At 40.1% G+C, this 23341-nt stretch overlaps 1 protein-coding gene across 2 annotated transcripts in view; it reads right to left on the bottom strand.

Moving 5' to 3' along the window:
- The window catches only part of GRTP1 (growth hormone regulated TBC protein 1), a 34498-nt gene extending 11372 nt beyond the window's left edge, over positions 1-23126 (bottom strand). The window contains exons 1-5 of one of the 2 annotated variants that reach the window (XM_066571614.1): positions 23023-23126; positions 21390-21541; positions 15308-15466; positions 7809-7933; positions 5990-6086 (exon numbers count right to left, since the gene is read on the bottom strand). In XM_066571614.1, the coding sequence (XP_066427711.1) occupies positions 5990-6086; positions 7809-7933; positions 15308-15466; positions 21390-21541; positions 23023-23060 (571 nt within the window). In that variant the 5' untranslated portion in view covers positions 23061-23126. The remainder of the gene's footprint in view (positions 1-5989; positions 6087-7808; positions 7934-15307; positions 15467-21389; positions 21542-23022) is intronic. The other variant, XM_066571615.1, reaches the window with a different exon arrangement.
- Between the last annotated feature and the right edge of the window lie 215 nt (positions 23127-23341).

The following is a 23341-nucleotide window of genomic DNA, read 5'->3' as shown; positions in this document are numbered from 1 at the left end:
TAACTTCCCTCCAACATGGCTACTCTAATAAAATATAAAGCACAAACTATGCCTTGTGCTGCATACTAAGGCTTGGCCACTAACAGGTTCTTCCACATCACAAAAAAACCAGAGTCTCTTCTCCCAAACCTATACTTCTGTGTTTATGCCACTCTACCTACCTTCCTCCTTTGCATGCAGCCAGGGAATTCTACCTTTGATCAATTCTAGCTGAATTAAGATTTCATCTGACAAGTTATTTTGCTGATAGCTTTTGAAAGGGATGAAACTTTTATTTACTGGGTAGATAAACAAGCAAATAGCACATCTGCACAGACAGCCAAAGGCTGCAGTCCCACACAGAATAGTGCCATGGATGGCCTACTGAAGATACTTTAGGTTCAACATAATCAAATTATATCAATGAAGGCTTGCTTGTTAGAATGAAGGAGCCATTCTTGACTTTGCCTTGGTGGAACAGGTCCTGCTTCCAGTGTAAATACAGTAGTGTAAAGACACATGTCAAGGAACACAATCTTCTTCAGCATTTTTAAACACTAGGGGTGCTTTTGCTGCATGTTTCCTCACAAAAGTAAGGCTGACAGCATGGATATTCTTGTCATGTACAGCAAGCTTCTGTTTCACACAAATGTGTAAGAGTTCTACCCAGCCACCTAAAACACACCTAAATAATGAGATTGTTCTTTTATTGATGAGGTTTGAGACTGGGTGGGAGGGAGATATGATACAGAAAGTAAATAAATTATTTCAAATGCTATTACCGGTGTAATTTTAACGAAAAAAAAACCCATCAGTTGCTTATTTCCTGCTTGCTCAAGTCTCAAATCCCCTAGCAGTTCAGATTTCCAAGTAATGAGGATTTCAGGCTTATCATGGTTTCTAAATACAGGCACATGACTCCTTTATTCCACCTTCAGCTTAACAGGACACTGCATGCTTAATTCCTAGGTATATTCAACTGACCTCTAATGCTCAAGCATTAATGCTTTCATTGTGGCTGGGGGTTACCAGTAGAACATGATGGAGTCCCAGATTTCAAAACTCTTAATTGTTCAGCTGACCAGCACAATGCTCCTGTCTCTGAGTACCAGATGTGATGTTGGAGGCCAGAGGGGCACACCACTATGCTTCAAATGCAAACACAGAGGAACTCCACAGATGAGTGAGAATCCTGCCAACTCACGGACCAGTAGCTGACAGCTGCCAGAGGAAGATAAAGAAGTAGCCCAGAACTGATCAGTCTGCTGAAATTTTCTGGGTTGATGGTACAATAAAAAAAAAGCTCAGCTGTCAAGCTGAGCACAAGCTTGCAACTTTACAAGCATGGTGTCATGCATATCACACATAGCCTTGAAAGGAGCTTTCCACACCAAAAGCACATGCTTGGGGTGCTCAAGTCTTCTCTCTGAAAGGAAATGCTTTTCATCACAACACTCCCCATCTTAGGCTGCAAATTCAGCTTAGTTTAGGTCTAGCAGTGTTTTCTACCTGCACAGCTAAATAAAAACACTTCCTGTGAAGAGGTCCACTCCCTTTGGAGATGCAGATCTGAAAAGATGCAGCTGCCAAGCCAGTTCTGCATTCAGAGGTTCCCTGGCAATACCCAATTGGGGTATTTAAATAAATTCAGCCACAAGAACAAAATAAATACAGGCTCAACTGCAATTAAAAGCAAACAGTCTAAACAAATACTTTACAGCTTAGTACAGCCTTCTGCATTTCCCAAGTGGTCCTTCCCTTCAAACCTGGAAGTCTGTATGATGGGACTCAAAAGATTGTTCTAACATGAATCACTCAAAAGAGAAGGATATTCAAGAGTTTGATACATAGCTATGATGCCATTCAGTTCAAATATTCTTGTCTCTTACCATGCCTAATCTCTTGTGCAACCTGGGAGTCTCTGGCTGATACAATTGCAAGCAGAGAGCTGAAAAAAGATGGGAGATACCTGTTCTCTCAGCATGCAGCCACCTGCCTTAACCAGCAGGCACTACACTGCACACCAGTGGCACCTTGCTTTGTACCTTGTGCACTTGCAGCTAATGCCAGTTATTTCTGTGCAGTCTACTACTTTAGTGACCATTTAATCATTCAAAACTCTGCTCTTTTTATTTTTTATAAACAACTAGGCAGTACACATGGGTAAAAAAATTTTAGTAGAGGCTGCTAAAAAGTAATGAGACTGAAGGAAGATTGTTATTGCTGCTAAAAAGTAATGAGACTGATTCTTGAAGAATGCCACATCTCATTTAAGATTTTTATTAAGAACATTAGAGAAAAAGAAAAAGCTGGTATTTATTGACAACACTAAACCAAGAGATACTGATCCATGTCAATACACAAAGCACAACAAAGTAACAGTGGAAAGACTGCAGTAAGAGATGTGATGACATTTAAAATAACAACAATGTGCAAATAAACTTCAGCAAAAAGGTGTTATGAATTCCTAAATGCTGTGGAAAAAACCTCTGTTGACAATGAGAGAGAAGGAACAGCACATGCATTATGATGGAGATCACAAATCAAAACCAGAGTGCCACTAGGGAAAAAAAGCAAGGGAAATCCTACAGCTTTTCTCTCTTAAGGAAAACACTTTCCACTGTGAAAAGAGCCACTGCACAAGGCACTAGCTGATTCTCCACCAGAAAATAAAAGTGTGCCATTGTGATCAGGTTTACAAAAATAAAAACTGAAAAATCAATTCAAACTGGATCAAGCACATAATAATTATTAGGCTAAAACAGGAACAGAGAAAAGTTTCATGCAAGAGAAGAGTTTGACTGAAGGATCATAGTCTCACAAAAAAACTCCAAAATTAATTGGCTGCATCCTCCAAATACGTAAAAAGTGAGCACAAAAGAGAGGGGGACTTGTCTCACCCCCAAAGGTTGGCATTGACACTAGACTAAAGGATATCAAGTTGGCCATGAATGGGGTAGTGCAGAACTCATGAGACCTCTCTTAACCACAGCAGGAGTACTCCACAACTAGTTTTCAGTAAGAGTAACACCAGTATGATAGTCCAGTAGATTTGTTAGAGTATACATTGATATACACAATAGCTTCCAGAGAACCACTGAAGGTGGAAGGGGGGATTATTCTCCTCTATATAAGCATAACTGTCATGCTAAAATGAGACCAGTGTTGAGTTTTTCTTCTCATAAGCTCACCATTTAACCACAAATATGTAAAATATGACAAGTATACTCCTTTACTCACATACTGAGGTACCACAGTTAAAAGGTCCTACCTACCCAATGCTTTCTAAATCAATCTCCCCACTCTTTCCTTAACAGCACAAAAAAATCCCAGAAAAACTTCTCAACAAGCATCAGTGATGAACAGAACAGAAACATCAGAGCTATGCTGTGTACAAACTGCAGGCATATCACTCTGAGCTTTAATTGAATCTGTCTGAATGAGCCTGGAAACAAAAAAAACTTGTTAACACCAAAACTTCAGTTCAACAAATAATTCTCTTCCCCCTTGCAGTGTTTAAATTACAATCCCTCCAAATCCCTGGCTGAGCTGCTGACAGACAACAGGCAGAAATTCATGGGCTTGCCCTCAGCAGAAGCAGGAACTTTCTGGCCTCACCCAGCTGTATCCAGCAGTGCTGGATAAATGGAAGTTCAGCCAAATGAAAGGCCTGCACACAACTCCTCTTACCAATCAACCAAAGCGTAATTTACTGGCTCTTTCTCCCAGCTGTGTTATTTTCATTAGGATATGACAGAACAATTCAGCCAGAAAACCTTTACTGATGGAGTCCCATTTTCTGTCACTTGCCCAGGATGTTCCCATCTGTCACACTGTACATTTACCAATCAATGCCATTGATCTGTGGCTGGCTTAGTTCATCTGCTGACCAAGAAAACCACTGTCAGCATCATGGTTCTGGAGTTCAATGTAATTAAATGTGTGTGGGCAGGGGAGGAAGCACCCACAGGGACACAGCAGAGGGCAAAGAATGGATTTCCAAATTGTCCTAAAGCACCACTGATTTAACTGGAAGTGACAGGACACACTCAAAAATGAGGACATGACCTGGAGGCATATTTGGTGCAATGACAGGAGGAAAACATGTATATTAAAATGCAAACAAATCCAGAAAACCACATCATCAACCAAACTAATGGAAAAATGTTGGCTAATCCAACTGATAGGATCCAACAAAACTGATTCCTAGTCTTCCCTCTGAAAACCTGGAAAACATTCAAGATCTACAAGATCTTGAGAGGTGCTTCTCTGCTTCCCTAACAAATAATTATAGGGCTTAAAACTGAAATGTGCAATATTTTGCACTTTTAACAGAAAGGCAGTAATTATTTACCTGAGTTGCTTTATGAATATGGTCTGATTCTTTCTCTTACACATGCACACACAGTATTTCATTGAAATTATGCCAATTATTTTATCTGTCATGCTTTGACTTTTATAAATATACAACTCAAACTATATTGGAGAGTGGTGGGAATAGAAGGGATAAAAATATTTTTTAAATTCTGGGGCAGGGAAAAAGAGCATCAGCAACAAGTTTTCTGTCAATAAAGCCTTGTATTATTCAATACAAATATTCATACTATATAGAAGATTCATATTGCCTAGTTTGACAGAGGCTAAAGTCAGTAACAACAATCTTGTTACAGAAAAGTAAAAATATACCTATAACTTGAGTAAACATACACCTACTTTATACACAGTAATTGCATTTCATGCTATGAGTTTCTTCTCATCACCAATGCTACCTGCCTAAGATAAAGTCAACAGCTAGGAGGGAAAAATAAGAACAACTTTTGCCACAACTATCAGTAAAGTGTAGAAGGATATATAAAAACAAAGGCTTTCTGATAAAGTGAATTAGGTTCCCTACCAAAAATGACAAACAAAATTCTGACTCTACCTCCTTTGCCTCAAAAAAAGTGTGTAAGACTATGGAAAGGATTAACAGCAAGAGTTTCCACACACCACTTCACAATAAACCTGCCTTTTACTGAGTGTCTTATCCCTGACACAGTGATGTCAAAGCAGACAAATATCCATGCAAGGCAGGGGCAGGTCCCAGGGCAGACAGCAGCACTGTCTCCTACCTGTTTGCAGAGCTTAGAGCTCTCAAGGCTGAACAAAAGCAACAGGCAGTTGATTTCTTTAGACTATTTTTACAGCTTGAAAGTAAACTTCAAGGCTGCATAACGTTAAATATTTGCAGACTGACTGAACAAGTCATAGCATTCCCTGCCTGTCTCTACTCTTTCAGTCTGGAAACAAAGTCCAACCACTGTTTCCACACAAGGAAAATCGAAGTTCCTACATGGTGTGTTCAATGTAAAATAATTTCTTACAATCATTCAAAAGCATGAAAAGAATCTTTCAGCTGTTCTTCTTTATTTCTCAAGGTCTTTCCTTTCTATTTAATAGGGAACTATTTTTTTGTTGTTTAATCTTAAACATGAGCAGACAGAAGAAAAAGTGAAAGTTTCAATCAACCTTGACCAGTACCTAGTTGACAGTGTAATACTGAATTCCACCTCCAACCAATTGAGATAAAAATCTGTGCAAAAGCAAAACTAGGCCAATAAGGAATCAGTCCTCCATTTTCTACTGGTCTTCCAATGAGACCTTCCACCTGCATTAAAGGTGTATCTGTAGTCAGACTGTGCAGTGCTCATAGGAATTTACGATAAAACCATTCTCCCTCTATAATTATATCCCAAAAAAAACCATTCCCAAATGCATTTCACAGCAGTAGAAAATATAGCTGTGCCTGGTCTGCTTCTGGTTTTAAACTGCCTCACATGTGCAGTGAGGTTCAGCTTATACATGGGGCAAAATTGATTGTGTAAACACCTCCTGCAAATCCAGAGATCCAGGCAAGGGAACTCAGAGAGCTACTGAACAGACCAGATGCAGATATTGTCTACAGCTGGAGAAGAATGTAAAGATAAAAGCCAAGCTCCAATATATGAATAAAACTATATTTTTAACATACCAGGCAATATTCTTCCAATAAGAGCATCTAGCAACCAAAAAGACTCCTCTTCATTCTTTGTAATAAGAATCAGGTAACCAGCAATGAAGTTCATGCCCTGAAATAGAAAGGTTTTGAGATGCATACACTTATCTTAAGAGTTTCTATGTTACTTCTTTTGATTAAGGGCTCAATTACTTCAGTTCTACAAAGTCTGCATATTCAATCAATTCTAGTAATGAAGGCCACTGGTTGAGTAACCTGCTAAACCTGCACACAAGAATTATTAACAAAGATCAAGGAGAGGAAAATTAAAAGAAAAGGCTTAGCAGTCTATACTTTCAATTTTGCCTTTTTTTTTTAATTCCAAAGCCCAATTCAACTGAAAGTTGCTTTGATCAGAACCCAAACACAGCTGTATTAGATGAGCACTACAAACACAACAAACCTGCAGGTAGATAGCGAGGCTACAGGAGGAGAATGTCTGACCCAAACACATAAAGTAAAATGTTGCAGTTCCAGCAGCTTTTAGAAGCTTTTGCTGCTTAACTCACACAATGGCTGTGTACAAAATGTTTTCTTCCATAATACCTCCAGTCCTCCATAGATACATATAATAGCACTGATCCTGTGAGGAGACCAGATGTGCAAAGAATCCACACAAGGGTTTTTTAAGTGTTCTTCTTTCATTAGCCCATTAAACAGGAAAGGTACCAAAATATTTTATTAACAATTGGACATGTAGATGCTACTGTGGTTTAGAAGTTGTGTGTTATGTTGTGTTTAGCCACCTCTATACAGAAACCTGACACTTGCAAAATTGAGTATTCGTAATTCTACATATTTTAATTATATTTTCATAAATATGCATTACTGAAAATAATAGAAATCATTCATCTTTTGAAGAATGGGAGTAAATTTCTGTACAAAAACTAGTTGGGGAACACAAGAAAAAAAATTTTTTCAGAGACTTAAATGTACACTGAAGTCCCTTTAAGTCTTCTCCTCTCAAGATTTAAAAAAATACTGTTCATATTCTTTCAACTTTGGAGTAGTTGTATTTACTACATAACTTTCTCAGCTAAATTGAGTTATATGTTAGGAGACACATTCTTGTTCAGGAACTGGAGGAGACAGGAGCGAACTTATTAAGTGAACTGCAAGCACATTTTGCTGATGACAGTGCCTGCTTCTTTAAGATCCCTAAAGACAGACACTTTTTTTCCTTGACTGTCAGACTATCATGAATCAACTTATGTTCTTTGTGTCCCACAGGAAAACTTTACAGTACTTGACAGTGACAACAGAAGCTTTCTTGAGCTGCCATCAAAGCAATATCAGGTTGAATTTCAAAGAAATTTACTTCCTACTTGTGTTATCTATACTGGGAGATGGCACTAAATAATGCTACCAGCCCCCAAGTACACGATGCCACATTAATTCTGGTGTTTCTGTACTGTGAAAAATGTGACAGTGAAAACACAGGAAACTGAGATCTTGATGCCTTGTAGATACCAAGGCCTGTTTGGGGAAAGCTGGCAGGACGAGGGAAAAGCAAGCTCGCTCCCTCTTGCTCTCCAAAGCAACTACTTATGTTGCAGTTAACAAATGGAACCAAAGTGATCAAGCTGGCTACAAGAACAGCCACTGAGAAATTCAGAAGGATATCTGAATTTGCCTGAAGCTACTCATACCCTGCCCCTCCCCCCCCAAGCCTCCTAGGGCCAGTTTATAAACAGAAATTAATTGTGGGTATGCTTCTGAAAACACACATTCAAATAGACAAGAGCAGTTAGCAGTGGTGCAATGCAGCACTGTTTACAGAACGGTGATTACCCACCTGACAATATCCTACTGCTTTATTGTGATGCCCATATGCTACCAATACGTTGTAGAGTGCGTGCTGCAAACACGGATCAGCAGTTTTGCGGAATTTTACATTATCTGGAAATGTTCTGTTCATGTCTAAACAAAAGGGAAAAAGACCAAAATTAAGAGCTGTTCCTTGTCAGTTTCCAAAAAAAACTTTTATAGGTCTTCTGAAGTACAACTGAAGCTTCACTATAGTTCATTGAACTGTTTTGGTGGATTAATGTTAAGAAACAGCTTTACCTCCATTATGGCTAAAAGGGCACTTGCACTCAAGGATAATCTATTCCTAGAAAGAATAATCCTATTAGTGTACAGAAACCAATTTCAAGCAGACCTAAAGAAATTCTCCTGCATATTGGACTCCCTCCATGTCTGTCTGCAAAGCCTTAAATTAAAGCAAACCAGGTATTTAGACTGACAGACACAAGACATGCCAAACTTCAAGTCAAGTGGCATGACATGAGTCTGCCTCTAGGAAAGCACATTCTCGTAACAAATCAGATGAACTTTCAATTGACTTACTCAGTGAACTTCTACCAAACAGTAGCAGCCAAAAAAATCCATACCTGTTCCCACAACTGCTGACTTCCACTTAAAAATCCCTTTTTAAAATTTAACTTTCTCCATGATGTGATCATGAGAAGAGTTGTATCTTCACTGGGGCAAGATCATCAAGAATGGGAGTGGTTTCTGATAACCAAGCTGCAGAGCACATTCCCACATGCTTCAAGCTCAATGCTTAACCAAGTAAGGAGTATGCAATTACTGACATTTCCAACCATTAATTTCTTTCAGCCCAAACATTAATAGCAGGATTCATCTCTCCTTACAAAGGTCTAAAAATTAGACATGCAAGTTTGAGCTAGTCACCCCAAAACAGCCCTTAATTGCTAGAAAAAGCAGGCAGAGGTAATTTTTGGTCTGCTTCACTCCATAAAGAGAAAACACAAGGTCACTGGCACAGAGCTGTGCATCTGATCTTTAAACAGTATTTTTCTCTCCAACTTAAATGTCTAAAAGTAACTCTGCAGATTTTCAAAACCCAAGAGTTATTAATAAAATATGAGTAGTTGTTTGGGTTATATTTAACAACAACAAATTGGGTTAAAGTTAAAAACCAACTTCAGTAACAGCACTTCTGTAGAGATCTTCATGTCCTAAGAATTATCATTTTTATCAGCCTCTTCCGGCATAAAGGAAGAAGGCTGTTACAGCTTTGACACAAAGTTCAGCTATAAGCAACCAAAGGAAGAAAGCTCCCCAAAATCATGAATAGTGTAGTGGAAGTCACATGTATGAAGAAGTTATCACACTAATCGCTATTTCTTCCTTTTAAAGGGAACAAATCATTTGCAGGAAAATATTTCACTTCACCTCTCATGTGTATGAGAAGAAAACCACAACGAAAAGGATGATTTTTGAGAGGACCTGACCAACAGACAGTTGCAGGATAAATAAATTTATTTTGTTTCTTCTTGGTAAGCAGCATAGTATTTGCATAATCAGAATTTATTCTTTATTTTATATTGTATATTATTTAAAGTATATGTGGAATGTTACAGAAAAGATTAATGCTGAATTTTAGCCATGGCTCTTCTCCCCAGCTACACAGAGAAAGGGTGAGGGGAGAGTAAGAAAAGTCCATCACATACAAAGCAGGGACTACTCAAACTGAACTCATCTGTAATTTCACAGCCTGCAATTGAGAGAATCAGCTGCAACTTGTTTTCTGATTGCAGAGCATGTTTTTTCCCCACAAGGACTGGGGGAAGCCTTCCCTAGTTTTATGAAGGATTTAAAACTGTATTTAGTAACAATATTTTAGTTTAGGGTGAGGGGATGGAGAGAAAAAACAAGATACAGGAGCTAAAAAGCTTTACCCTTAATAGAAGATATGGAGCATGGTCCTCCAGGACTCCTTGTGCCAGATTATTCCTTTGAGCACAAGAGCAGAGGATCCCATTCCCTCTCCATCCTGCCCTTTCTGCTCCATTTGCACGCTCTCCCTCCTCCTCTAGTTCTGAGGCTACTCTGACTCAAGATGAGGGAACTCAACCCTCCACAGGCACACACAAACCAATGTTTTACCATGGTGCAAGATGAGGGTCAGAGATGACTTGAGGCAAATGGAAGGAGCAGGCAAGGCTTCACCACTAATATCCACTTTAATCCATCTGTTCCAGGGGAGACATACAAACACCTCCTTCTCATGCTCTGCACAGCCTACCCTCTGACCTACTGTCCATTAATTTACTTTGCTCTTAATAGACATTACTGTCCAAAGGAACACAGCCTCAAACTAGTACAGTTTTGGGGGGGGGGGGGGGGGGGGGGGAAATGAGGGTTCTTTTCAAACAGCAAAATGAACATTAGAATCTTACACTGCTAGATAGTCAATATTGGTATTTATCTTTTCATTAGGTGCAGATCTGCTGCTTATAAATAAACTAGATATGAGAGCACAGAACCAGGAAGGAGGTCACAATGAAAAGACTAGCTACTCTTTTGTAGTAAATTCAGATTAAATCCCAATAGCAATTTTTTTACAATCTTTCCACTCTCTGAGCTGGCAGTTTTATGCTGCTATAAAACAAAAACTACCACCAGCTTTCCTGCTGATTTATCTCTGTGCAGCAACCATGAGAAGACCACTGGATTCTTTCTTCCCTCTCATGAATCTGCAGTATTTCAACCTCATTCAGTAACACAAACAGGCAGAATACATTAGCCTCAGTTTATAAAACAGATGTCTATTTTGGTACCAAGAACTACAGTCATTGATGCTATTTCTGGAGCAAAGAGATTTGAAAGCACAGTCCAGAAAAACAATGCTTTTAGAACCAGTCTTGTGCTTTTCCTACTTAGGGTACTTCAAAAGTCATGCATCTACAAGGCAACCTTGACACTGCTATCTCATCCTTCCTTTTTGTCCTGATCCCAGCCAGGACAGAGTTCATTTCTGCAGTAGCTGGGGGGGGGGGTGTGGCTATAGGGCCTGGAGGTTGTTCTATGCCACCTGACCAATGCCAGGGCCCTGGGAAAGGGACTGTCTTCCAGGGAGAAGGAGTTCCATCCAGTTGAGAAAGTTGCAGAGGGAGCCACCTGGTATTGTCTATTATCCTTTGTTTTCTTTCTGTGTGAATTGTTTTATATACCTTTTGTTATTAATATTGTTGCTGTTACTGTTCATTTTCTTATTTCATTGCTGTTTCCAGTAAATTGTTCTTATCCCAACCCATGTTCTTTGCCTTTTGTCCTGCCAACTGGAGGTGGGGAGAGGAACTGGCACATGCTTTTAGTGGGAGTGCTAAATTGAAGAATACATTTCCTAAACCATGGCACCTTTACTTTCATATCCTGGGTACTTCCCACTCCAAGACACAGGTGGTCAGTAAATTACACAAGTATTTTTATAACATATCCTACTCCACTTAAGTTCATTTTTTGCCACTGCTACATCTGTGATGCACATCTGCTCTGAAGAGCTTCCAGGCAGGTGATCTTTTGTTTTTTTTACATAGTAGAGAGCAGAGCAAAAATTCACTTCAACTGTCAACTACAAGCACTCAAAAACTCCACTGCAAATAATGAGGTTAGGCCATAAACTGCAACTTGTAAAAACAGTATACTTAAAGGGTAGTTTAGATTTGTTATAACTGGGTGTTTAGCAGTCATCCTCAAGCTTTTTCCTGCCATACCTGGAACCATAAATTGTTTTGGAGGCTTGGGGGGTTTGTTTGTTTGAAGTTAAGGCCAAATTTTTCATTAACTAAAGTCAGAAAAGCTGACCCTCACAACCCCCACTACCAAGTAAGAGTTCAAGAGCTTTTAGCAATCAAGAAAGCCAACAGGGTTAGGATTTCCTACAAAAGAACAATATTGTCACTGTATAAGTCTGAGAAGTACATGCAAAAATTCCAGTCCCCTTCATCTCCAAAAGATGATACCAGAATTAGAGAAACTACAGAAAGAATGGCGACAAGAAGACCACAGATATAAAATGGCTACCTTATATAGCATAAACCCAGGTGGATAAAAGCTACTTAGTTTAGAGGGAGATGATTAACAGCATTGAGACTGCACAAATCTGCAAAATTATGTGCAAATTTTTTTTTCATTTTTTCCCATCCAGCATTATTAGATGCAAACATGCAGCATTTCTTGGCAACTCTCAAAACAGCAGATAACTGGAGACTAGGAAAAACATTCTGAGGAAGTGTCACTACACACTTTACTCCTCCAGTTCTTCCTTCAGCTATTCTAGTAGACCAAAGAGCACATGAGGCAGCTGTTTGGATATGACCTGTCAGGGCTCCTCTAACAGAGAGCCACAAGAGCTGACAGTGCTCTTCCCCTTCCTCTTGCATGGTTAAATGCTTTAAACTCACCTGAAAATTCCCAACTTCCACTCAAAATTTCAGAGATGCTTCAGAGAAAGCTTCTTAGTGCTTTGATAGTAAAATATTCCCTGTCTCCAGTGAAACGGCAGCGACCATTGTTTGAATTACTGTCACACAGCACAGCTCAAGCTCTGGGACTGACTGGTAAGTACGACATTGTAGGCTTCACAGCACCTACAATTCCTCCTCATGAAATGTAAGAGTGGAAACACAGAATAGCTGCATGTACATGCCTGAGCACTTGCAGACACAGACACGCTTCTGTCCAATAGCATGTTTTTCAATGGAGAGAAAGGATGAGATACAAGAGCTAAAATTCAGAACAGCCCAGCCTAAAGGAAGCTTACCCCAAGGAAGCTACAACTTAGAATCCAGATTTCCTGCACCAAGCATGTCACCTCTGCATTACAAGGACAGCCACTTCTTATCTTACTACATCATTTGTCCTACTAAGCTTTCATAGAATAGGGCATGAAAAACAAAGTGTTGCTGGAATGCATGCCCTTCTAAATGTGTACATAAACTAAGACATGAAAATTTAGACACCTGCATTCTTTTAGCTCTTTCTTAATGGTTAGAGTAAGAAGCTTGCTCCCTCCTACATTTTTCTTAATAAACAAAAATGTTCAAAGAGCAAATACCATATAGAACAAAGTAGCAACAAAGCTCATCAGATCAGAATCAGGAAGTTAAAGGGCAAAAATGGTGAAAGAACAGATTACCGATTTAATTAGCTGAAAGACTTCCGCTGCTATAAAGAAAAATCTGATTAGTAAAAGATTAGACCATTTCTTCACACAGTCTACCTGCCCTTTTTAACTTGATTATACCACATCAAAGACTTTCCCACATGAAAACTAGTTTCAAACATACATGAAAATTGTTTGCAGCTTCTGGGTATGTGAAAGAAAGAGGGACACATTGGCTCTTACACATTTTAAATTGAATTTGAAATAAAGTCTTTGGTTGGCCTTGTCCTCCTGCCCCTCCCCCAGGAAAAAAGTGTGATTGCTGTTCTCTTGTTTATAAACCCCCAGCACTGTGCTGGGCTGTAACTTCATAGCTATGGGAATAAATACCACACTGTTGCCTGAAAATTCTGGAAACTGCAAATATGAAAGCAAACAGCAGTACAATGCCACATCTTACCTTGCTTTATTATTAAAAACAACTACAGTAATGGGAGAACAACACTTGAAGAAACAAAATCAAAGTCAGGCAACAATTCACACTGAAAGAGTCCTCAGCCAAAGCCCACTATAAAATGTGTACAGTCAACAGGAATATAAGTTCATTAAACACACTAACCACAAAGTTTACATTCACCTTAAGTACTTTGTTCCTTTCATCCCTCCTCTGTCCACACTGGTTCTTCCTTTCTGAAGGAGGAGTGTCTGAGGTCTTTGTTATATTTTTTCCCCTCCAATAAAATCTTCCAGGCCATTTTTCTTTATCTTTTCCTTCACTTGCTCCACATTAATTTTCTCTTCTGCAGTTTTCCAGTCAATGCAGTAGCTCTTCCGAAACTTTATTTCCTCCACAGTTCACAAACAGATCTTTATCCTCTCCCAGTATTTTTCCTCCCCCACAAAAATATTTTTATTTCATTTTAACCTGTGGGGAAAGCCACCTACAGACCCTTCCTGTCTTTGTCTAGTACTGGAAAAAAGTTGTTTTCAACTCTCTCTCGCAGCACTTTTACCCCAATTGAATAGTTTGATGCTTCTCCAGACCCTTACCAAGGTGGGCTTTAGAAAGTCATCTTACTAGCTCTCTCTTTATTCATAGTAAGAGCTCTACTGTTTCTAGTTCTGAGCAGGATATAAGCCTGCAGATTTCTGGCTAGTCTCCATATTCATAGGAACATGAAATTTATGCTCCAAAATACCTTACTAAGGTGTGTAGTCCCAAAAGCCCAAAGTACTGCTGTTGTGGGGAAAGGCAGAGAAGAAACTGCATAAACCAGAAGGTTTTGGATGCTTATCCAACTTGAATAAAAATCCACAAGACCCAAACTTTAAGTACCTGGGTTTTTGCAAGAGGAAAAAGACAACCTGCCTTTCTAACCAACAACCTCAGCATTGTTCTGGAGCAGAGCCCAGCCTCTTGACTTTTTAATTGGACAATTCAGCCAATATCAGCTTGGCCACAAAGTCTCTGCTGCAGCAGGTTTCAGGACAAGTATCACTTACATCAAACTCCTAATTGCTTGTCCTCACCTACTGCCTTTTTCCTCCCAGTGGGCCAGCCTAAGGTCTGGGTGCCCTTATACCCTTCCAGCAGTAATGGCCACTGATCAATGTTCACAGAAAGCATACATGAAAATGGTTTAGTAGAGGAGGGGTGTTTCACCTCCTACATTTCTCCCAGGGATTTACATTTAGTGTTTAATATTTCATGCATCAAGTGGATTCCCCCACCTCTCAGTTTATCAAATTCCTTTTTAAACCAGTTCATAATTCAAACCTCCACAGCACAGTAACAAGTGCCACAACTCTTCTAAACCTGCAGCACAGTAAATTTCATTCAGTGTCCTTGATTTTTATGTTACAAAAACCAAATAACAATTGCTCCTTATTCACCCTCTTTGCACCATTTATAATTCATATAAATCTATCAGCAGCTTTTTCTTAGCTGTCTTCTTACTCAACCTGAAATCCTAGCATACTTCACCTGCCTCATATGGGCCTCTGTGCTACATCTTCAACCATCCCTGCTCCAGTGTCCTATGGGACAGAATTAAGGAGAAACAGACTCAAAGGCAAGTGTCATGGCTCAAAGTTACAACTCTTCAATCACTTAGATGACACTGCAATGTTTTCTAGTTTATTTCTTCTCAAATAATTTCTAATCTTTCTTAAAAGCATTCCTTAATGCTTTTAACCACATGGTGAACCTGGAAAGATCTGTTCTGTTAAAGAGCTTATGGCTAATCTAATTTAAGTGTTAATTCAGCACTTAAACCACTACTACAGAAACATTAAGTTTTCCATGACATAACTTGATCTCTAACATTTAAGGCCATAGGATGGATAAATACGGATAAACAGCATTATCAGAGAATAACCTGTTTTGATTGCTTCAAGCAGCTTGGCATTCTTCTCTCCTTCAAGCAGTCTGTGGTAATACCCAGGGTTTTGTTCCATGTTGGTTTGGGCCCCACTCACAATCATCCAGACCAATGCACGGTGTTCATTGGGGATGCCTTTCCTGATATATCTCTTCACTGCAAGACAAGAAGTTTGGTTTTGTTTGTTCATTTTTAAAGAAATTTAAAAAAAAAACAACTGTATTACTGGTTTTTAAATGAACAGACTGAATTTAAGAAGTCAGAGGAAAACTCTTGACTGGATATTATTATATTTTCTCTCCTATGCTACCATTTTAGGATAAGCATTTACTTCTCAGCTGCATAGTATATTTTAGATTCACTCCTAAGTTCTTGTCACTCAGACTTCCCCCCCTCAGATCCTCAGACTCAGGTTTTCCTCCCTCCTCTCTTCCCTTGTGTGAATTTTGAGTCCTCTCCCCTTCTTCTGCTTTTCTGCATAGAGATATAAACAGCAAAGCTTCCCCCTTGATCTTTGTCCTTTTTCATTCAGACAAGCACTGACTTGACTTTTCCTACATCACCAGTGGCTTCTGAAACCATGGCTCTGCCCACTTAGCTCTAGCATCAATGGCCATGTTACCATAACCCTAGGGCTTCAGCTCAGCACCTGACCACTGAAGTACAACAGAAACTGAGGATTATGAAATATGTGCCTCCGGTCTAAATGAGCCCTGGAAAAACTGGAGTGATGTGAGTGAGCAGCAGCTGACTTTTTCCTAGAATAACTGTGGAAGTCTTTTCAAATCTAAAGTAGCTCTTATCTCCTGCATCATTTTCATCATAAGGGTGTGCTTCAGGGTTTTTTTTAAAGCAGATGATTCAGTGTAAATAACTATGATGCAAAATTACAGGAAGAAGCATCAGGCTAATGACAACGAAAGCAGCCTCCTCCTGGGAATGGTATGAAAAATATTAATAAGGAGTCAATGCTGCTTATGGGTACATAATCCTAAATCAGCTTTACCTTTTCTGACCCAAAAAGACAGCTGAATGTTTGAGATTCTTCTCCTTTTTTCGCAGAGAAGAAAATAACAAATGAAACAGACATTTTGTACTAAATGAATCATGTTGTATCAATAAAAGCATCAACTTCTCCTCTCTAAATTTTATGGGACTCAAATCCAAGTGGGGATTTTTATTCCACCCACACATTACCATACACAGTATCACTACCTAGCCAGGTTTTATTGAATCACACAGTTCTGTAATAAATGCTGCCTAAATTAAAGGCCTTAGAAACAGCAGAGTGAAGCAAGGTACAACTCAGCCCGACACCTTCCAAATACATTGCACCTAATTCCACCTGCCTATCCTTTAGGACCCAAAGCTGCTTTCCCCATGTCACCAACATAAAGATGCACATATAATGAGCATTTCACCCACCTAAAATCTGGTGTTTTCTCTCAAAAAAAAAACCATTGGTAATAAATGCCTGGTCTGCAGTTTTTGTTTAGCTTTTCAATGAGGATTTATATAACGTGTTACAGACTCTACAGTTCTAGCTCTAAAGTTACCTTAACTACAACCTTCTTTTAGACTGGAAATAATTCACTTGTTTCCATGGTGGTTTAATAATCCCCACTTCATCTCTTTTACAAGATTTTGGACTGTAATGCTCAAGAAATCCTATAAATCAACATAGTAAATACAGGAATGACTATAAAGAACTAGTTCCATTTAGGTTAACAAGGGACATTCAGATGAGCCTAGAAACAAACTTACTGCCTTAAATATTGGGTTATGGCATTTTAGCACATAATCACAATGGCATTTTTTTCTGGAACAACTGTAAATTCTGGAAGCATAGCCAACATTGATATATCCAACAATACATATGGACAAGCCATTGACAGTGGCACAAGGGGAAAGCAGCCTGCAGCACAGCACACACTCATTATTCCTCAGTGTCATCATTCTCATGGCAGTAGACAGCCAGGAGCTTGGACCACCCCAAGTAACTACTGACCCAGCTTCCTCACTCCCTGAGGAATGCAAAGCCCTTTACATTGTGCTTTTTTTCCCTTACACCATTATAATACTTGCTAGGATCTGCAAAGTGGCATTCAGAAGCAGCAAAATAGTTCTGAAAAGGAGGACAGCTGCAGTTTAATAGATATCATTTATATGTGTAGACAGACATAGATATATCATATTCTATAAATAGAGTTGTGTTTATACAAAAAAAAAAAATATATATATATATAAAAGCTCTCTTCCACATTATCCTTGGGAACTAAGAATCCCACAAGAGCAGTTCACATTGCAGAATACTCTCCCACTGTAACATCTGAGAACTTTCCCAGATGAAGCCAGATTGTACATGGGTCTCCACCCATACATCCAGTACCAGTTATAAACCAAGGGCTATTCAAAAGTAGCACTGTTGAATACCCCCAGGCCCTGCACACAGAATCACTCCCAGGACAAGCATAGTAGGTGGTCTAAATTCTAGACCATACACAGGTAAGAAATATCTTTAGGCAAAATTTTGGCCTCTGTTCATTAACAAAATATGAAACATCAATTTTTAGTGGGGGGAAACTCTCCCCCTCTTTCATAATTCAATTGCCTCTGACACTTGGTGCCAGTTTCACAAGTTTAGAGTCACACTTTATGAATGTGGTTTCCTTTTTACAAGAAAAAACAGCTGCCTAACAGGGTAGCAGTCTAAAAGTGCTAAGTACCTAAAGTAACTTTCAAGGGAAAAATATGCAGAAAATAACATTTCTCTAATACTGTACACTACTTACAGTAACAAGATGTAAAAATAAGTAATTTCAACCTGCCTGTCCTTGTTTGATGGTAGAATATGAGAATTTTGGAGACTTCTGCTTCAAGGCAAATGTTGCATTGCCTTTTTCCCCTATTAAGATTGTTTCACTCTACAGCATAGACTCAAGTTTATGTACCAAAACATTTAAAACCAAAAATTATCTCATCTTAAAAATATTTTTTGAGAAGCATCTGCACATCTACTTTTTCAGGTACTAACAATTATAGTTGAATGTTGAGGAAATACACTTGTGCCCTAGAAGAAAAATTCTGTGGAAAAGCTGGAAACAGCATACAAGGAACTGAAAGCTTTATTTCATGAATACATAACAGAAAAAACCAAAGCACATAAGTGCTGTAATAAAGTTCCAGTCAAACTGACTTTCCTTCCACCAAGCCCTGGAACAGAAGTGCTCATGTTATAACCCTGTTTAATACATCTATTTTTCCCTTTCACTGTATTTTATCAAAGATCAGAAAGTATCTTCTGCTACTGGTCACTTTTGACTAGCATACCCAACAGCCAAATTCCTTTGTCCTTTGTGTAGCATGATTTTGGGTGAGAATTAGAATAGTTTGAGCAATTATGTGAGACGGGTTGTTTCCCACCTGTAAACAGAGCAGAAAGCTGTATTTTGGTCCCATAAAGACAGAGTTGAATGAAACGAGGAAAAAAAAAATTGGAGGATCTCAGTAGTGGCAAGGGGAGAGAGAGATAGAAAGAAGGGAAGTGACAAACAATGATTATAAACTCTCATGTGCAGTGGAAACAAGGTGAAGTGGGGGGAGGGGAGGGGAACAGACACAACAAAATACCAGAAAAATAATAAAAAGGAAGAGACTGGAGAATGAGTGAAAGGAACTGTCAGCCAAATTCCCATGACCCACCCTACCAGCAGGCTGCAACACAGAACAACAGAATGCACTGCTTAATTTCCATTGTTAAAATGTGGTCTAATTCTTTTTCTTTATAGTGGAACAGAATTATACACATACAAACCACCCTGGATATGAGGCAAACCCAGCAGCATGTGAACATGCCACATTTCCAAACTGGAAAATTAACACAAATCATCACTTCTTCCTGTTGCCCTGGAAAGAAATGATGAGCTTCTCTGTGTGCAGACAGATGGGTGTGGAACTACCGAGATAGCACACATACACTGCCTCTCTCACACCTACTCACAGCAGGACACACAACATTGGTTTGGTTCACAGCTACTGTGTTTGGGGAGGGAAATGGCAAATCAAATATTCTTCTCAGTTCTAGCTTATGGCAGAGCCAGCAGTTCTGACCAAAGCTTCATAGCAATGAAGTCAGGTCCTGGAGGAGAGAAATTCAGTGAATAACCAGCAGAGCTTCTGCTGATTTGCCTGCAAGGAAATCACTGCATAATCATCTTGCAGGATAAAGCACACACCTGCTTACACAATTCCACGTGCATGTTATGGAATTCAATCTTAGTACTGAAACGAGAAGGGAAATATTTAAAAATCAGTAATTGCACAGGTTAAGCTTTCCCTCTCCTCCTCTGAGGTATCAGATGAGGCTAATGAAGAAAGCTTTTTGTAACAACTCTGAATCTACACTCAGACATTTCCTCAGTATTACTTTTTCCTGTCACACTCCCTGCAATTACATGTATATGTGAGAATCCATAGCCTAGAAACCCAGGTATCTTTAGCAGAAGTCAGTAGCATCAAAGGTGATGTACCAGCATGTACCAGCCCACAGGACTGATGACAGTCCAGAGCCACTGCCTGTGTCCCCCTCAGTAGATTTACAGAATCCCAGTTTCCACAATGAGCAACCTGTTGGAGACAATCAAAGCCACATTAAAGGCTGCTGCCATCATGTGCCCCGTGGGGCAACATGACCATTGGTTCTGAAGCCTGGTGGACAAATTGAGAGATTTGGTCAAAGTTTTGGCTCCAAAATAAGACCAAAGGCATTCCCACTGTTAGTATCACTGTAACACACTGTTTCTAAAATGCTAGAACTGGGAACACAAAGAGAAATGAAATGAACTCATAGAAATTGCTAAAAGCTGCCACTGTTACCACTCACACATTAAGAGAAGGGCACGAATCAAAACTGAGAGTATTCTTCCCCAACTAGAAGACAAAGTTGTGCAAAATTTCAAAATCCTCACTAATTTAAAATGGCATGACATTCTCACTACATTCAAATTTGACCCCAAACAAAAACATATTTACATTTCTAAGAAAAAATAATATAGTAGAAGTAGATACTTTCTGGTTAGCAGCATATGATCTAGCAGTTACAGCTCAAACCTACATTTTCTGGAATTTCTCACCCGTAAAACAGACATCTGTACACAAAATACACTGTTATATTTAAAATGTCTCACTACTTATCATCCCATTTCTGGTGCCAAGGAAAAAAAAACAAACCCAAACCATCAGAATCACCGGTGCACCTGCAGCACATCTCTAAATGTTACTCAATTTTTTCTTAACTTTCTTCAGAGAACTCTGCCAACTCCAAAAAACATGCAAAGAGAAAGCAACCTGATAAGCACCATTTACAGCAAACAGATGCTTATATGAAAAACATAACCCAGAGAGAGTGGGAGGAAACTCCATCCTTTAGTTTCAGAGGATTCTTTAACACCTTCTGACTCTCTGCATTTATTTCTACCTGTATCTCTTGCAAGATAAAACATTACTAGAGGTTTTCATGCTCTTTGAGTCAGACAACACTTCCATCAGCATTTCATCCAGTGTTGCATTAGCCCCTGCATTAAGCTTGCTTTCTTCACTTCTAAAGGCATTTATCATCAGTTCTTAGTACACAGCTTTTCAGCTGCATGGTACATGTCATTTTAAGAAAGGAGGATAAGGAGATCTAGAAAATCTCAGCAGCCTAAAGAACTGTTAAAGAGGCAGCAACTGAGAGCCCCAACATCCTGATCCCTGGGGTTCAAGACAGCATCTTCTACATAATGCCATGTCTTTTTAAAGAGAGCACAGAGTACAATACAGCCAACAGCTGCAAAACAGCATCTTGGAGTGCCAGTGGCCACAATAGCTGGGTTACAGATGTAACAAGATATTCCTGTGCTGAAGAGGGAATACTCTTTTGCAAGGTTTAAATGAAATCCCTCTAACTTGCTTATGAATTATTACTATTTATACTACTGGTTTTAATTTGAAGACAGAAATAGCATTCAATACTTAAAAATACAAACCTATTGAATCCTAACATAATGCACTTTTACTTATAAAGAGACATGAAGCTCACCTTTTAAACTCTTCTGTATACTGTTATTCCCCTTTAGGAGCTTGGACCATTTTATTGCTCTTCTAGTGAGTACCACTAGGTATCTGGAAAAGAATGCTTCATAGGATGCATAATCAAAGTCTTCTGGCCTCTCAAACCCATATGGATCAACCCTACAAAATAAAAAGAATTCCTATAAAAATGTTTCTACATACCTACAGCTGAAGAAAAAGAAAAAAAGGCAAGTATGCTTTAAATAACTTCCAGCTGCTATTTCTAAAAGCAGCTCGAGATTCCCTCCTCCCAGCAAAAGCTTACTTTACACAAACTGTTACACTCCATTTAGCATATCAAAGCTGTTTAAATAAATTAACTTAAACATGCACTGTTCAGTCAGTTTCACAGATTCACTGTTTTTTTTAAGTAAGGAGTTTTTGGAGCAAAGGACCCATTGTGCGCGAAACTGACACAAAATTATGGCCACATAAAAGTCAGGGAGGTATTTTTCTCCACAACACAGGTGAACAGTTGAAAAGTATGAAGTATAGCACAACAGCTCCAATATGGCCTGAATTCTCTTTCCAGACAGTTCTGTGCAGAAAAATGACAACAGAAAGTACACGTGTAACAAGTTACAAAGGCTGTTTTTTAAAGGGGTAATTTCTGAAATTATCCTCATGAAAATATACAAGATGGAAAAAGACAAATCCTTGTGTTGAGCTACCTTCTTTGTATGAGTACCAAAATGCTTATTCTTTTACTTTTTACAATTGTTCAAAGTTACAGCACATTATCTCAGGCAGCTCAATAATGACAGAGTATCAGAACTGCACGGCTAATTCCATTCTAATATATCAACTCACCTTGCTAAATTATATTTATGGCAACTTCCCAGGGTGCTCCATACCTGCAAATTATCACCTGAGTACAAGACTCTAATGGGCTTCGCAGAAGTTAAACAGGCAGAGGGATCTGTCCAGTCAGACAAGGTTTCAGGACAGGCTTCAGGATTTAACTTCCCGAAACACTGCCTGTTTCATTCATGGCGAAGGAATCTGGCCATGGAGCAGCACGGGCACAGCCTTGGGAAAACCGGCTCACGGGAGCGTCACAGGTAGTAAAGCATGAATCAGATGAGGAACAATTAAATATTCAGATCCCAAATCGTTATTACATTGTTGGCTGTTTAGAAGAGCACCTTAGTATTCATTGTCAAATCTGACACGAAACCCACAGGTGTAAAAAGCACCGAGACCCCCGACACAGGTTTCTCTGAAGACACGGAACATGAAACCACACACACACAAAACCCCCTCACACGTCCATCAACACACATCTCCTATTTACGACTGCAACTGCCCAGGCAGCAAGTACAGATTAATTTCATGCTCCACTCCATTCCCAAAGTAGAAAGGGAAAACAAAGAGGGAGGACGCAGGGTTTTAGGGGAGCCGCCTTCCCCGGCTGCCCTCGGGCAGAGAAGGTTGCGGCGGCCGCTCGGCGCCCTCAGCCACCAGCCGCACCCGGGCCGCTCCGTGGGGGCTTCCCGCGGCCGCAGCCCCCGGCAGGGCCGGCTCCGAGCGCCCGGGGAGGCGCAGCTCGCCCTCCGTGCGCGGCCGGCGCGGTCCGAGCTCAGCCCTGCCGGCAGCCCTACCTGTACGCCCAGTCCCGCCCGTCCTCTCGCCTCGCCATCGGCCGCCCCGCTAGCGCCCGGCCGGGCGGGAGCTCCCCAGGCCGAGCAGCGCCGCGGCCGCGGCCCCGCGCCGAGCTCCGGCTCCCCAGTTCAACTCCCTGCCGCCCTGCGAGGGGCGGGGGCGGCCGCCGGGACCGCCCCGTGCCCATGCCCGGGCCGGCAGCGGGCAGGGAGAGCAGGGCAGGGCAGGGGCAGGGCCGAGGAGGGGAGGGGAGGGGAGGGGAGGGGAGGGGAGGGGAGGGGAGGGGAGGGCAGGGCAGGGCAGGGCAGGGCAGGGCAG

The sequence above is a fragment of the Molothrus aeneus genome, chromosome 2 (assembly GCF_037042795.1).
Source record: "Molothrus aeneus isolate 106 chromosome 2, BPBGC_Maene_1.0, whole genome shotgun sequence".
NCBI classification, from domain to species: Eukaryota; Metazoa; Chordata; class Aves; order Passeriformes; family Icteridae; genus Molothrus; species Molothrus aeneus.
Note: the sequence above shows the minus strand (reverse complement) of the source record. Positions and strands in the feature narration are given on the sequence as shown.